The sequence below is a fragment of the Phocoena phocoena genome, chromosome X (genome assembly GCF_963924675.1).
Source record: "Phocoena phocoena chromosome X, mPhoPho1.1, whole genome shotgun sequence".
Lineage (NCBI taxonomy): Eukaryota > Metazoa > Chordata > Mammalia > Artiodactyla > Phocoenidae > Phocoena > Phocoena phocoena.
The window spans coordinates 31303385-31316628 of record NC_089240.1 but is presented as its reverse complement, the minus strand read 5'-3'; the positions used below and the strand labels follow the sequence as shown (position 1 = coordinate 31316628).

Below are 13244 nucleotides of genomic sequence, written 5' to 3'. Positions count from 1 at the left end.
AGGGATCCCAGGCTTGGTCGTCCTCAGGACTGCCACAGGGGGGCAGCACTGGTCTGCCCATGAGGCCTGCGTCAGCCTGAGCCTGTGACCAAGCTAAGCTTATTAGCACATCCTTTCAGAACCAGAAACCTCATCCTCACTTCAGCAGCAGACCCTGCTTCCCCACACTCCCCATTGGATATATGCCCTGAGAAGCAACAGCAGCTCATCTCAACATTCCCAGCAGGGCTCGGCGACTGAGGGGAAGCCACCGACTCGACTTGCCCCTCCTTCTCTGGCTACCACTTTCCACGTCCCCCCACTCCTCCCACTCCACAGCCGGCATCTCTACCTGTTCAGGAATTCTACCTTCACCCACCTGTTAACACCACTGGACCTCAGATCCTGAGGTAAGAGGCAGGGCAAACAGCCTCCCCCTTTTAAGGCAGCTTCATTCTTCATCAAATACTCATTACTTGCCTTTGCTCACTCAGGTTAAAGGTCGGCTGACTTCGTGAGGCAACAGGTCTGCTCTCACCCCTTCCAACCTCACCGACAACATCCTTAGTGGCAGCATTTAGTATAAGCTCCTACTGCCCTTCAGGAAAGACATTTAGTATCATGCATTGAGGCCCTTAAAACCGTTCGTCCCATTTCATCCAAAATGCCATTTACTGTTCCTACCGTTTAGTCCAAAAATGCAGGAAAATCCTTATATAAGATACTCTTTGCAATATTTCTCCTAGTGAACAACCAGAAACCACCCAAATGTCCAGCAATAGGGAAACTGTTAAAAACAAACTATGCTATATTCCCACTTGATGGGCAATTATACAGCTAATGAAAACAATTAGGATTATGAAGGCCATGTGATAAGATAGGAAAGTGATTATGATATGAAACACTATGTAAAAAAAGAATATAAAATTAAATGTACAGTAATAAATATCTAAAAATACTAGTCCAAGAATTACTGAAAGATACCAAAATGTTAACATTTTATCTGTACTAGAGCCCTCAGAGTGTGGGTAACCTTTTTTAAACCCCTACCAAATTTAACGTACATATACTACTTTTATAGGGAAAAGTATGTGTACATGTGTGTATGAAGTTGGAAAATTTGATAGCAATTGTTAAGCTCCCTGGTCTACTCTTAATGTAGACTTTGAAAGTATATAAGCCTCATGTTATCATGATAAAAAGACCCTTGGGAACCTGCGCCTCCAGGACTCACCGCCTCCAGGATCCAGTGCAGCCATGCTAGTAAAACAAAGCTTCCAGGGCCCCAAAGTCCTCAGTTAAAGGCCAATTTTATCCTACCCGGAGATGACTGCTTTCATAACTCCTAGGAGACCCCAGCACCACCTAGAAGACAGGATTAGATCAAAATGGTTCTCAGACGCCACTTTAATCAAGTTTTGCACTACACAGTAATGGAGTGGGGGTGAAAGACGGTGATTGTTTTCAAGCAAATTCACCTGCCCGAAGGTGAACAGCCTGGGCTCCCAAGAACAGAAAACTGCTTTCCTTCCCAGGGGAATCCCCTTCCTGAGCTGACAGGACAGGATTTCAGGGAGAATGAGCACAAAGGACAAAGCAAGCTAGTTAAGGGAGCCAGGTAGATTTCTGAACTCTTCCCAGTGCAAACTAGAACCAGGCATGTAGGTACCCCTCCTAAAGGCATCACCCCAATCCCAGCCACTCCCACCTGAGGCCAAACTGCCTCCCCACAGGGACTGACAGCCAATGTTCACTTCATCACTCTCCTCCCAGTGGTGCACCTAGCAGCGCAGAAGCCTGAGCAGCTGTGGCCACCATCCAGCAGAGGCAGCCTTCAGGCCAGAACCCTCACGGGCCTTCCTCTTCACTGGCCCCTCAGCTACTAGTGTGTCTGCCTGGCCATAGCAGAGCAGCCAGTATGTGTGTGGCTGTGTGGGGTGGGAGAGGCCAGAAGAAGCGATAAAGCAAATCAGATGTGGATTCTGGTTGCTGGGTCGACATGGTGGCAGGACCAGTCTTGGCCCCCAGAAGGACCCATAGGGCCCTGTGTCCTCCATTAATTCTTCTCCGGGCGGTTTCTGTTCAGGACAGCTTTAGGGGCAAATTCCAGCTTGTCCTTAAGGCTCACGACCTGGGTGTGGTCCTTGCCTAGCAGCTGATCCAGGTGCGGTCCTCCCGGCGCTCCGAGATGCTCTTCTCCTCCTCCACAGGCTGGGGATCCTTCCCCCGGATGAACCATTCCAGGTGGTAGCGCAGAGCCCCAACCACGAAGGCCACGGGAAAGGTGACATAAGGAGCATAGGTACTCACCACAGTCCAAAGCACAGGCCACATAACATCTGCGCCGCAGCTCACACCCCGCTGTCTGGCCCCCACCCTCCGCCTGCGCTCCCACTTCCGGAGCACCGAAGCCGCCAGTCCCAGCGGCCCTCAGGGCCTCGCCCCAGACCCCGCCCACTGGCGCCCGCGATCTTGGATATTGTAAATAATGCTGCTGTGAACATGGAGGTACAGGTATCTTTTCCAGTTAGTGTTTTTGTTTCTTTTGGATATACTCCCAGAGGTGGAATTGCGGGATCATATGATTGATAGTGCTCTTTTTAACTTACATTCTTCTCTCTCAAAATGAATTAGTGTTTTGGAAATATCAGCTAACACGGTGAGGGATTATCACTTTTTTATTCTTCAGTTCATTCAACAAGTATTTCCTGATCACAAACTAAGAGCCGAGCATTGTGCTAGATGGTCTGGAACGTCAAAAAAAAAAAAAAAAAAAAGCGAAACAGATACCTTACCTTCATGGAAGTTAAGGTTTAGTTGGAGAGAAATGCAATAAGGAAATAAATACAAAATAAATACAGAATCATAAATTGCAATAAGTGTTTTGAAAGAATATACAATGGAATAGGATATCAGGAAAAAAATGGTTATATTTGGGGGCTAAGAAAAATGCCAATTTGAGAAAGTGACAACAGGTTGAGATCAGAAAGATGAGAAGGAGTTAATCTGGGGAAGAGTGAAACATATGCAACCTTCCAGAAAGAAAAAAAAAGCAATTTGATAACAAGAGCAATTCAGAGGCATTATCCAAATATTTTGCATTACAGGGCATTAGAATTGTTTTAAATAATGGAAATCAGTAGTTTTTTCAAGAATCTGTCAACTTTTTTTATTATTAAACCATATTAATTATTTAAGTATTCTTTATAAAATCAAGAATCAGGCCTTTTTTATTGTAATGAATTGATTGCATCATTTGCTCAATTTTGAGTTAGCATTTAATATTGAAATCTTCTTTTTTAATATTTATATTTATTTATTTATTATTTTAGTCTGTGTTGGGTCTTCGTTGCTGCACGTGGGCTTTCTCTAGTTGCCGCGAGCAGGGGCTACTCTTCATTGCAGTGTGCGGGCTTCTCTTTGCAGTGGCTTCTCTTGTTGCGGAGCATGGGCTCTAGAGCAGGCGGGCTTCAGTAGATGCAGCAAGTGGGCGCAGTAGTTGTGGCTCATGGGCTCTAGAGCGCAGGCTCAGTAGTTGTGGCGCATGGGCTTAGTTGCTCCGCAGCATGTGGGTCTTCCCAGACCAGGCCTCAAACCCATGTCTCCTGCATTGGCAGGTGGATTCTTAACCACTGCGCCACCACGGAAGCCCTTGAAATCTTCTCTTCTAATTATTTCCTTGTCATTAGATTAGTAGAATGTCTTCCTAGCTACTCATTCAAAAAATTTTACAGACTTTTATAGTGTTAAGTGACCACTTATTTAAACGGATTTACAGTAGAGAGTCCATCTGTTAGAAATTTTTAAATTCTATCAGATTATCTAGAAAAAAAGAAAATAGGCATTCCAGGCTGGAACCAAGTTGTTCTTTGTAGAGAACACTTTTGTTTTTTTTCAAAGAGTTTTTCCTTAGCTAAAATTTTCTTAAAATTATTTCTTTCTAGTATCAGGAAACTAAAGCCAAGTCTACTTTTGATGTAGGGTGGAGGAGGTGGCATTTGGCCTTGCACAGCACTTTGTTAACCAGTTTTCTTCGAGCGGCATTTTCTTTTGTTCTGAGGTGGCAGATTTGTAGCAGAGTGGCATCCAGAAATCACTGTAATTGCAGCAGTATTTCATTCAATTGCTGAAGAGTACTCTCTGTTCAAGGATTTCAAAACACTTTTCTAATGGTAAATTACCTTCACAGTATTCTTTTTTGTAAACTGCAAAAAAACTGAAGCACAGAGAGCCATAGTTTATCAAGGTCTAGTGCTGATTTTCTTAGGCAACATATTTGTTAGACATCTTCTAAATGCTGAACCCTTTGCTGGATGCAGTGAAGAGTTTCAAGGGAAATAAAAGATAAGTTTCCTGAAGTCAGTTGTTTGGCTTAATGTGAGAGATACAAGAACCAAAGAAAATTATGCATATGTAGAAAACATTTATAGAGCCAATTATAGATGTTCCCATTAAGTGCTTAAGTGTTTAGACTGGTGAAAAGGCTGGATAAAGAGGTTTCATTGTATAATTAGGATCATTGGCCTTGAGAAAGTTTTTAATGAGTAAGGCAGATGATTTGACACTGCAAAATGGGGATGACATTCTAGGCAAATTAAGTGGCATATTCAGTGATATAGAGGCCAAAGAGAGGACAGTTTATATGGGGGTTGGCTTGCAGTACTGCCAAATACAGTAAGAGCTGGATGGTCCCAAATCAAGTAGAATAAGAGGCCCTTTGGTTAAGGGAAGAGTTTCTGGCAACAGGAACACCTGGAGTAATTTTAAGTGAAAAGCTCAAAATGACATCAAGGTAAAGTCCTCACTACATTATATGTCAAAAATTGGACAATAGAAGGGGAAGGAGAAATACAGAGGAAGGGCCATCAGCAAGAATTCTCTGGAGACACTTTATGCATTGGGTAGCAATGGGAATGGAGAATCAAATCTTTAGAGAAAAATCTTAGAATCATAGTCATTAAAGAAATCTTGGAGATCATTCAATTCACTCTTTATCAAATTCTAACTGGAAATGAAATACAGGTTTAGGTACTGTTGTATTAATTCCGAGATACTTGTAAGAAACAGATGGAAGCAGAAACATATAAAGAAGATGTGGCACATATATACAATGGAATATTACTCAGCCATAAAAAGAAATGAAACTGAGCTATTTGTAATGAGGTGGATGGACCTAGAGTCTGTCATACAGAGTGAAGTGAGTCAGAAAGAGAAAGACAAATACTGTATGCTAACACATATATAAGGAATTTAAGAAAAAAAATTTCATGAAGAACCTAGGGGTAAGACAGGAATAAAGACACAGACCTACTAGAGAATGGACTTGAGGACATGGGAGGGGGAAGGGTAAGCTGTGACAAAGCGAGAGAGTGGCATGGACATATATACACTACCAAACGTAAAATAGATAGCTAGTGGGAAGCAGCCACATAGCACAGGGAGATCAGCTCGGTGCTTTGTGACCACCTAGAGGGATGGGATAGGGAGGGTGGGATGGAGGGAGACGCAAGAGATATGGGAACATATGTATATGTATAACTGATTCACTTTGTTATAAAGCAGAAACTAACACACCATTGTAAACCAATTATACTCCAATAAAGATGTAAAAAAAATTTTTTTTAAATGTTACTGTGTAGGTTCAACTGATTATATTTTAATAGAACTAGAAATTTTACTATGACATAATTCCCTCTGTCTCTGTTCAGCTCACCAAGTCCCTCTCTCTTGTCTCATTATATACTCATGGATCACCTGACTGACATTAAAAGCATTGGTCTGAAGCAAAAATCCTTAGAATTCAAACAAAAAATCAAGAATCCCCATGACAAACTATTTTTATACTTGTCATTACTACAGTTTGATCTTATGTACAAATTATTCACACATTTACTAACTCAAACAATTCTCATACATACCCTATCATAGTACATTCATGGTGTATTAACAATAGCCTTGGGTAGTAGATTAAGTAAAACAGAACTACAGGCTATGGATTTTCTTAAAAAAACTTCCTTGGCAACAAAAATATTTTATGTTTAACAACTCTAGAAATAAATATTATTATCAGCAGTATTGGTGTATGCTATTATCAATTAACGATAATAATTCCTATACTTTTTTCATAAAATATATGCAGTTGAGAACTAGTGCTTTATATAAAGTTGTCTAAGTTTTACTTTCCTGTATCAAACTTTTGATGGGGGCTGAATAGCAGAGAATTTGAGATTGTACTTCTTGATGGGAGCTTCTATTGAAGAATTTTATGCCAGGTGTAGGGTTGACATTCTATTATGAAAATTGAGTTCCCCAGATAACGTTACTACCTGCATGAAAAACTTTCTTACTTCTGCATAGGAGCGGGCCATATAAACTCAAAGGTAGAGAAGTTACCAAGCTTAATGTATCCACATGTATCAGATGGTGAGATGAGTTGACCAAGGTCATTTTATTAATATTGGTAAGATCATACATCTGTCAAAGGAGTTCTGATGTCAGGATCAGACTGTCTTCTTTACCATCACAGCAACGAAGCAACAGCTATGTTATGAGAGGTAATTTCTACTGTCACATTCTTTGTTAGAGTATTTACCCAACAGTCAGAATGAAAAGTACACAAAGTCTTCAGCATTGGAAAAGCTATGACAAAGTTTCCTAATTAAAATATCTGTGCGAACAATTTATTAACTAAAATATGCATTTTATTCTGTTTGCACACATATGCTTCTCACCTCGAATCAAGGAGATATTTAAAGATAAAATGGTAAACTCTTGGGATTATTATCAGAATTAAAATATACATAATTTTGAAGAGGACATTTTCATGAAAAATATCTCTAGGTATTAACATAATTCATGTAGATGCATTTATTATGCTTCATGTATGTATATAAACATTGTAAGAGCACTAGTATAAACCAACAGTTGGGCATGATGGTGTATAAGGCACAGCTTGAAGAAAAGTAGGGGCCTCTTTTTTTATCCTTTGTGCCTTCTAGAACAGTATTACCCAATAAAAATATAATTTAATATGTAATTTTAAATTTTCTAGTAGCTACAATTAAAAAGTAAAAATTAACAAGTGAAATTAATTTCAAAAAACACTTTAACCCAACATAACCAAAATATTATAATTTCAATATAACACTGCTATAATTTCACTATAATATTAATATATATTAATAATATAATCCAATATGATGTTGATTACATTAAAATTATTCAGCAGATGGTTTACATTCCTATTTCATACTAAGTCTTTGAAATTCAGTGTGTATTTGGACTTATGATACATCTCAATTTTGTCATGTTTCAAATGCTAAGAATTAAAAGATAAACTGAGGCATATTAAAAATTTTATTTGAGCAAAAATCAGTCCAAATTGGGCAGCAGCTAGTACAGCAGAAAGGAGCTCAAAGGAGCTATACAAAATGAAAAACTTTTATAGACAGAAGGGAGCAAAAATAGGGAAGCTACACTAGGAAAAAAAGCAGGTCAGTTATTGCAAGGTTACTTTCCTTTAGGGGATGGCAGGTGTCTATGAGGCAGATTACCTAACTAGTGCTGATCAGGCTATTCCTGATTGACTGGTTTAAGATTCCATTTCTGGGAAAGCTGAAATTGTAATTACGTTGTCTGGGTTTGGTTGTATGGGGCTTAGCATAAGTGACTCCATTTTGGGCCTGTTGTCTCAATTTTAACAGAGCATATGGCTACAGTATTGGATAGCACATCCTCAGAATTTATGATCTCTACCAACAATTTAAAAAAGGTAAAACAATCCCTGAATGTGTGTGTTTGTTTATTTTTTGAGGAGTCACAGTTTATTGGCTCTTTCTCTACCAACGTCCACATGCAAAAAAAATCAAAGTGATTTTTCTACTGTTCCAACTTGAACATGTAACTACCTTTTTTGAGGGCTATACAAGTTTCTGGGTAACAATTTGGAGTGGGAACAATGGTTCTTTGAGAGCTTAGTACTAACACCAATAAATATAATTCCTTTCAGTCATCTGGAGGGATAATAACAAAAATTAATATTCTGTAAAGATCTGTACAGCTTAATATCCCTTAAAGGTAGGTATTGTGTTCAAATCAGGAAACTGTGGTTCACATATACTGTGCAACTACTGTTACCGAGGCTTTCTGACTGTGATTGCTATGCTTTGAGTTCTATGTTGTTTTTATTAGAGGGAGAAAAAAATAGTGTAAAAAACACACTTGCTTCATTTATTTGTTTGTCAAATGTTTATAGAGTACCAAATTGGCTATTTTAAGGATAACATGAATTTATCTGAACATACAATAAAATTTTTAAGGAAAACAAATGTTTAGAAAGAGAGAAAAAACTTCATGGAACTATAAGTGATATAATATTGGGATATTAATTTTTTAAAGCGAAGTAGTTTGAAAATGCACTTTTCTTTGGATCCTATGCCGTAATTTTTAAACTTGTAATTTTTAATTAGAAATGACTTCTTCAGTGACCTCTAAAGTCATTGTTAAATGCACTGTTAATATGGCTTCATATAGCTTTGTTTAATTTTATAAAAATAATAGACACAGTATTTTTAGTGCAAAAATGATTAAGTTCTTTTTTAGGAAAAGTATCCCCTCTCAAGAGGCTTAATTAGTTGAAGTGAATATTAAGCAAGCAGAAATTTTCAGAAGAAGCGTCTCCTTTTAAAAACAAGATTATTATGGAATATGGTTTATTCAGCCTTTCAGTGTCCTCCTTGATTGGAATTTTCATAGCAGAATGAATAGAGAAATCAGTTATACCTTTACTTTGTCTCTTTAACTTGCTTTTAAAATAGTCATTATTCTAAGCCTTTACCTGTTTCCTCAAAATTATTCCCACTATTCCCATCTCGGCAAGAGATACAGCTATGCAATGAAGTTCACCAGCCTGGTCTTATATCCAGGAGGTTCACACTTATGCTGCCATGATTATTGTTTATTGGTGATATCTGTTCTGATTGGTAGCACCCATGGACCAATCATTAAATATTTTGAATTGGACCCTTCTCCTGACCATCTACATCCAATCAAATCAGTCTTGCCTCCTTGCAACTCATCTTCCATGTAGCATTCATTATATTGCTTCAAAATAATCCATCTAATGATGAGGGTCTCCTCCTTAAGACACTGCAATGACTTTGCATTGTTCTTGGGATAAACATCAAAGTCTTTAATATATCCTAAAAGCCCCTGCCCATCTCACCAACATAAAATCTTGTGATCATTCCCCCTTGTCTCCAACTCTAGCCACAGCACCTTTATGGAGCTTTTCCTAGAAATGAATGTTCTTCTTAACTCTGCTCTAATTTTCCCTGCTCCCTACTTTTTTTTTTTTTGCGGTACGCGGGCCTCTCCCGTTGCGGAGCACAGGCTCCGGATGCGCAGGCTCAGCGGCCATGGCCCACGGGCCCAGCCGCTCCGCGGCATGTGGGATCCTCCCGGACCGGGGCACAAACCCGCGTCCCCTGCATTGGCAGGCAGACTCTCAACCACTGTGCCACCAGGGAAGCCCTCCCTACTACTTTTTTGTCTACTATTCATCCTTTAGAGGTCCGTTCCTAACTCTCCAGCTTATTCAGCATCCCCTGTTGAATGCCCTCATACCAGCCTGCACTTTTCCTTTGTAATTTATCACTGCTCTAGTTAAATAATTCCAATTATAATTAAACTAATCATTATATTTAATGTTTCCCTTGCTAGTATGTAAGTGCCACTAACACAGGGTCATTACTGTCCAGTTGATTTGCTCTATTCTGAGTGTCTATCACAACACCTTGCACAGAGCAGAATTCAATAAATATTTACTGACTAAACAAACAAATATGATAATATATTTAAAATAACACAATTATAATTTATATGTCCACATAACCATGGTTATGTAACAATATTTATCATCATGCATGAAAGAGCAATTACATGTAATTAGCAAAGTGATAAAATGGCAGAAAATAAATGTGAAATACCAAAAGCAGTTTTGCCACAGATGAAAATTCCAATCTGCTCTTCTAACAGCTTAGAATTCTTTGTTAAAACTTTTAAACAATGTGGAGTAGCAGGAAGATCCCTGGCCTGGGAATATAGGAACCTGGGTTTTAATCTGGCTGTGGTACAAAAAACTTGCATGATCAAGAAGTCACATTCACTTCTATTAAAATGAACTCAACTTAAAAAAAAATAATCCTAGCACAGGATTTCCTTAACTGTGTTCCCTGGAACTGTAGCTGGGTAATTTAACTCAATATGTGTCTAGAGTCTGCTACCTCTCAAATGTTTCTTGTCTTTAAGAAAATAATAACAAAAATTATACTATTTTAATTGCTGCAAATACCTTACATCTATTTAAAAATGTATAAGGTATTAAAATTTCTACTGAAAAGGTTTATAGCTTGCAAAGTTTGGTACATGTCTGTTCATATTTTAAAACAGTATCCCAATCTTTTCTGATTACTTGAATTTTTTTCAATTTTCTAAATTTCAACATCTTTTGAATGTCCTTGTTTTAAAATCTGCCCTTCTATGCCACAAGATTGAATATACATGGTATAGTCCTTTAATTAAGGATTATGAGAAATGGAGGCAATTTCTTTGAACAAGCAGAAATTCTTTCACACAGAATGTTAAGTCATTATGCTGGTTAATTTACTCTTCAAGTACACGTAAGAGAAAAACGCTTTATAAAGGAATGTTCACGATGAGGAGCCGGAAATTTCCCCCTCTGCCCCCCTTGAGTTCTCATAGCTGGACTGATAATAAAATTGATACAAGACAGATTAACAGGAGAAAAAGAAACAAATTTTAATTCAAACTCATGGAGGTCTCATAGAAATAGGACCTAAGAAGTGGCCAAAGTAGACAGCTTTTATACTTATCAAACAAAGAAACAAAAAATTTATGAGGAATTGACAGGACAAACAAACTTAGGTTTTGGGTGTTCAATTAGTGAAGAATCTAAACAGAGTGTGAGCTTGGGGTAGTCAATTAAAGAAGTAGCAAGGTTTGTTTATACAGGCTTCTCTGCCTGAATTCCCCATCTCTGGCAATAAGGGTGTCCTTCTACCTCCAGATGCAGGGAGTGCACCTTTCACATGGGAGATTTATTTCCTGCTTTCAGGCAGACAAAGGAGAATCAGCGTGCCCCTTCTGCACTGGTTGTTTCTTAAGTAACTTTAATTCAAAATAATCAATATGTCATTGCAGCATATTTTCGGGCAGCCCACCCTGAGCCCCAACATACTCTATCATTGAACCTAAAAGAGTCCATATGAAGATGAAATACACTTTCTGAAGTCACCACGTACAGTCATTATTATTCTACCTGTATTAAAAAAAATTGGTCTAACAGTCATAAACATAAATTAACAATAAAAGCCCACTCATCAAATGGAAGAATAAAAGCCCACTCATCAAAGTGAGCCAAGATACTAGCCAAATATTCAAACATATTAAACTTTTCACAGAAATTCAAGACTGTATTTGGTGTACTTCCTGTGTGAGACCCATTTCTCTTAAATGGGATGGAGGCAGGATACCTTAGACAACAAGATAAACTGTTTTTGCATATGGAATTTTCTTTATAAATTTTATTTTGCATGGTGTTTGCTCAAGATACTTCTGCATTTCTGGAATGATATAGTTAACATAAGGGAGACGTTCCAAGAATGAATTTATATGTATTTTGGCCATCTCATAAAATGATGAATAACAAAATGTCATTCTCATTTACTTACTGAGTCTAATAAATACATTAAACTAAAGGGTCTATTTTTTTAGAATTAAAAATATTGTTTGTTAGGAAACTAACATTGCCTAAATTAGTTTTGATGTGAGAACGTTTTGGCAGATGGATATTTAGTATAATAACATAGTTTAAAAGTGTGATTTAGATACGTTTACATATTCAAACTTGGAAGAAAATAATATTCAAACCATAATTAAATTTAGAAATTATTTTTATAATATTATAGTTAAGTTTGACTTTTTTTTTAGCCTCATAGAGATTCATTAGGGTTAATTAGAAGGAATAAACTTTTTTTTCTAATTGTAGAAAACGCATTACATATTTACCATTGTCAAGAGTTTAGCTAAGCTACACCATGGTATTGCTGCTTCAGCATCCATTTTGTTTGGTCAAGTGGCCTACAATGGCCTTAAGCTGGCACTAGGCCCTCATGCAAGCACATGCCCTATGTAGCAGCCAGAAGAGTCACAAGTAAATATGTTTCTGATATGACTTCCCCAACAACCACTGTGATCGACAGTCTCCCCAGCCTTCTGGCACCTATATGCCTTATGCATCCCTAAGATAAGAGCCCTATGGGTCTTACCAAAACCCTGCTCTTTTGGTTTGAATTGACTAGTCCAGCCTTAGCCAAGAAACCTCAGAGCACTCCACCCATGGACCTTAATAAAAGCATATGCTCAAAAAAAAAAAAAAAAAAAAAAGCATATGCTCCAGGTCCTGCCTCTCTCTGTCTGCCCTCTGTCTTGACTTCCCTGTGTGGGCCCTAGAGGTTGCCAGGTACTGTGAATAGTGAATTTCTCTATTTCAATTCCTCTTGTGGTCTATTACTGAACTACAGCTCACCATCTGGTACCCTATGCTTCACATAATAATAAGTGCTAATTTGACAAAATCACAACAACCATCTTAAACATTTTCAAGTGTACAGTTCAGCAGTGTTAAGTATATTTACATTGTTGTGCAACAGATCTCTAGCATTTTTCATCTTATAAAACTGAAGCTCTGTACCCATTAAACACTAATTCTCCTTTTCTCCCAGCCCTTGGCACCCACCCACCTATGTACTTTCTGTTTCTATGATTTTGGCTTTTAGATACTTCACATGAGTGGAATCATATAGTCTATGTCCTTTCATGACTGGCTTACTACTTCACTTAGCATAATGTCCTCATGGTTCACTCATGTCATAGCATGTAACATTATTTTCATCTTTTTTAAATGCTGCATAATATTTCATTGTATGTTTATACCACATTTTCTTTATCCATTTTTTCCTTGATGGACATTTGGGTTACTTTCACCTCTTGGCCATTGTGAATAATGCTGCAGAAAACATGGGTGTGTAAACATCTTTTCGAGATCCTCCTTCAAATTCTTTTGGATATGTACCCAGAAGTAGGATTGCTGGATCATATGGTAATTCTAGTTTTAATTTTTTGAGGAAACGCCTTAATTTCTTCCATAATGGCTGCACCATTTTACATTCCCAGGAACAGTGCAC

General features: G+C 38.0%; 1 protein-coding gene across 1 annotated transcript; it reads right to left on the bottom strand.

The window, feature by feature from the left end:
• Window positions 1-2035: 2035 nt before the first annotated feature.
• LOC136142880 (small integral membrane protein 12-like) lies at window positions 2036-2313 on the bottom strand. The gene is given in 2 exon segments (XM_065901183.1): window positions 2036-2145; window positions 2148-2313. Coding segments are annotated over 2 exon segments (276 nt in total).
• Between the last annotated feature and the right edge of the window lie 10931 nt (window positions 2314-13244).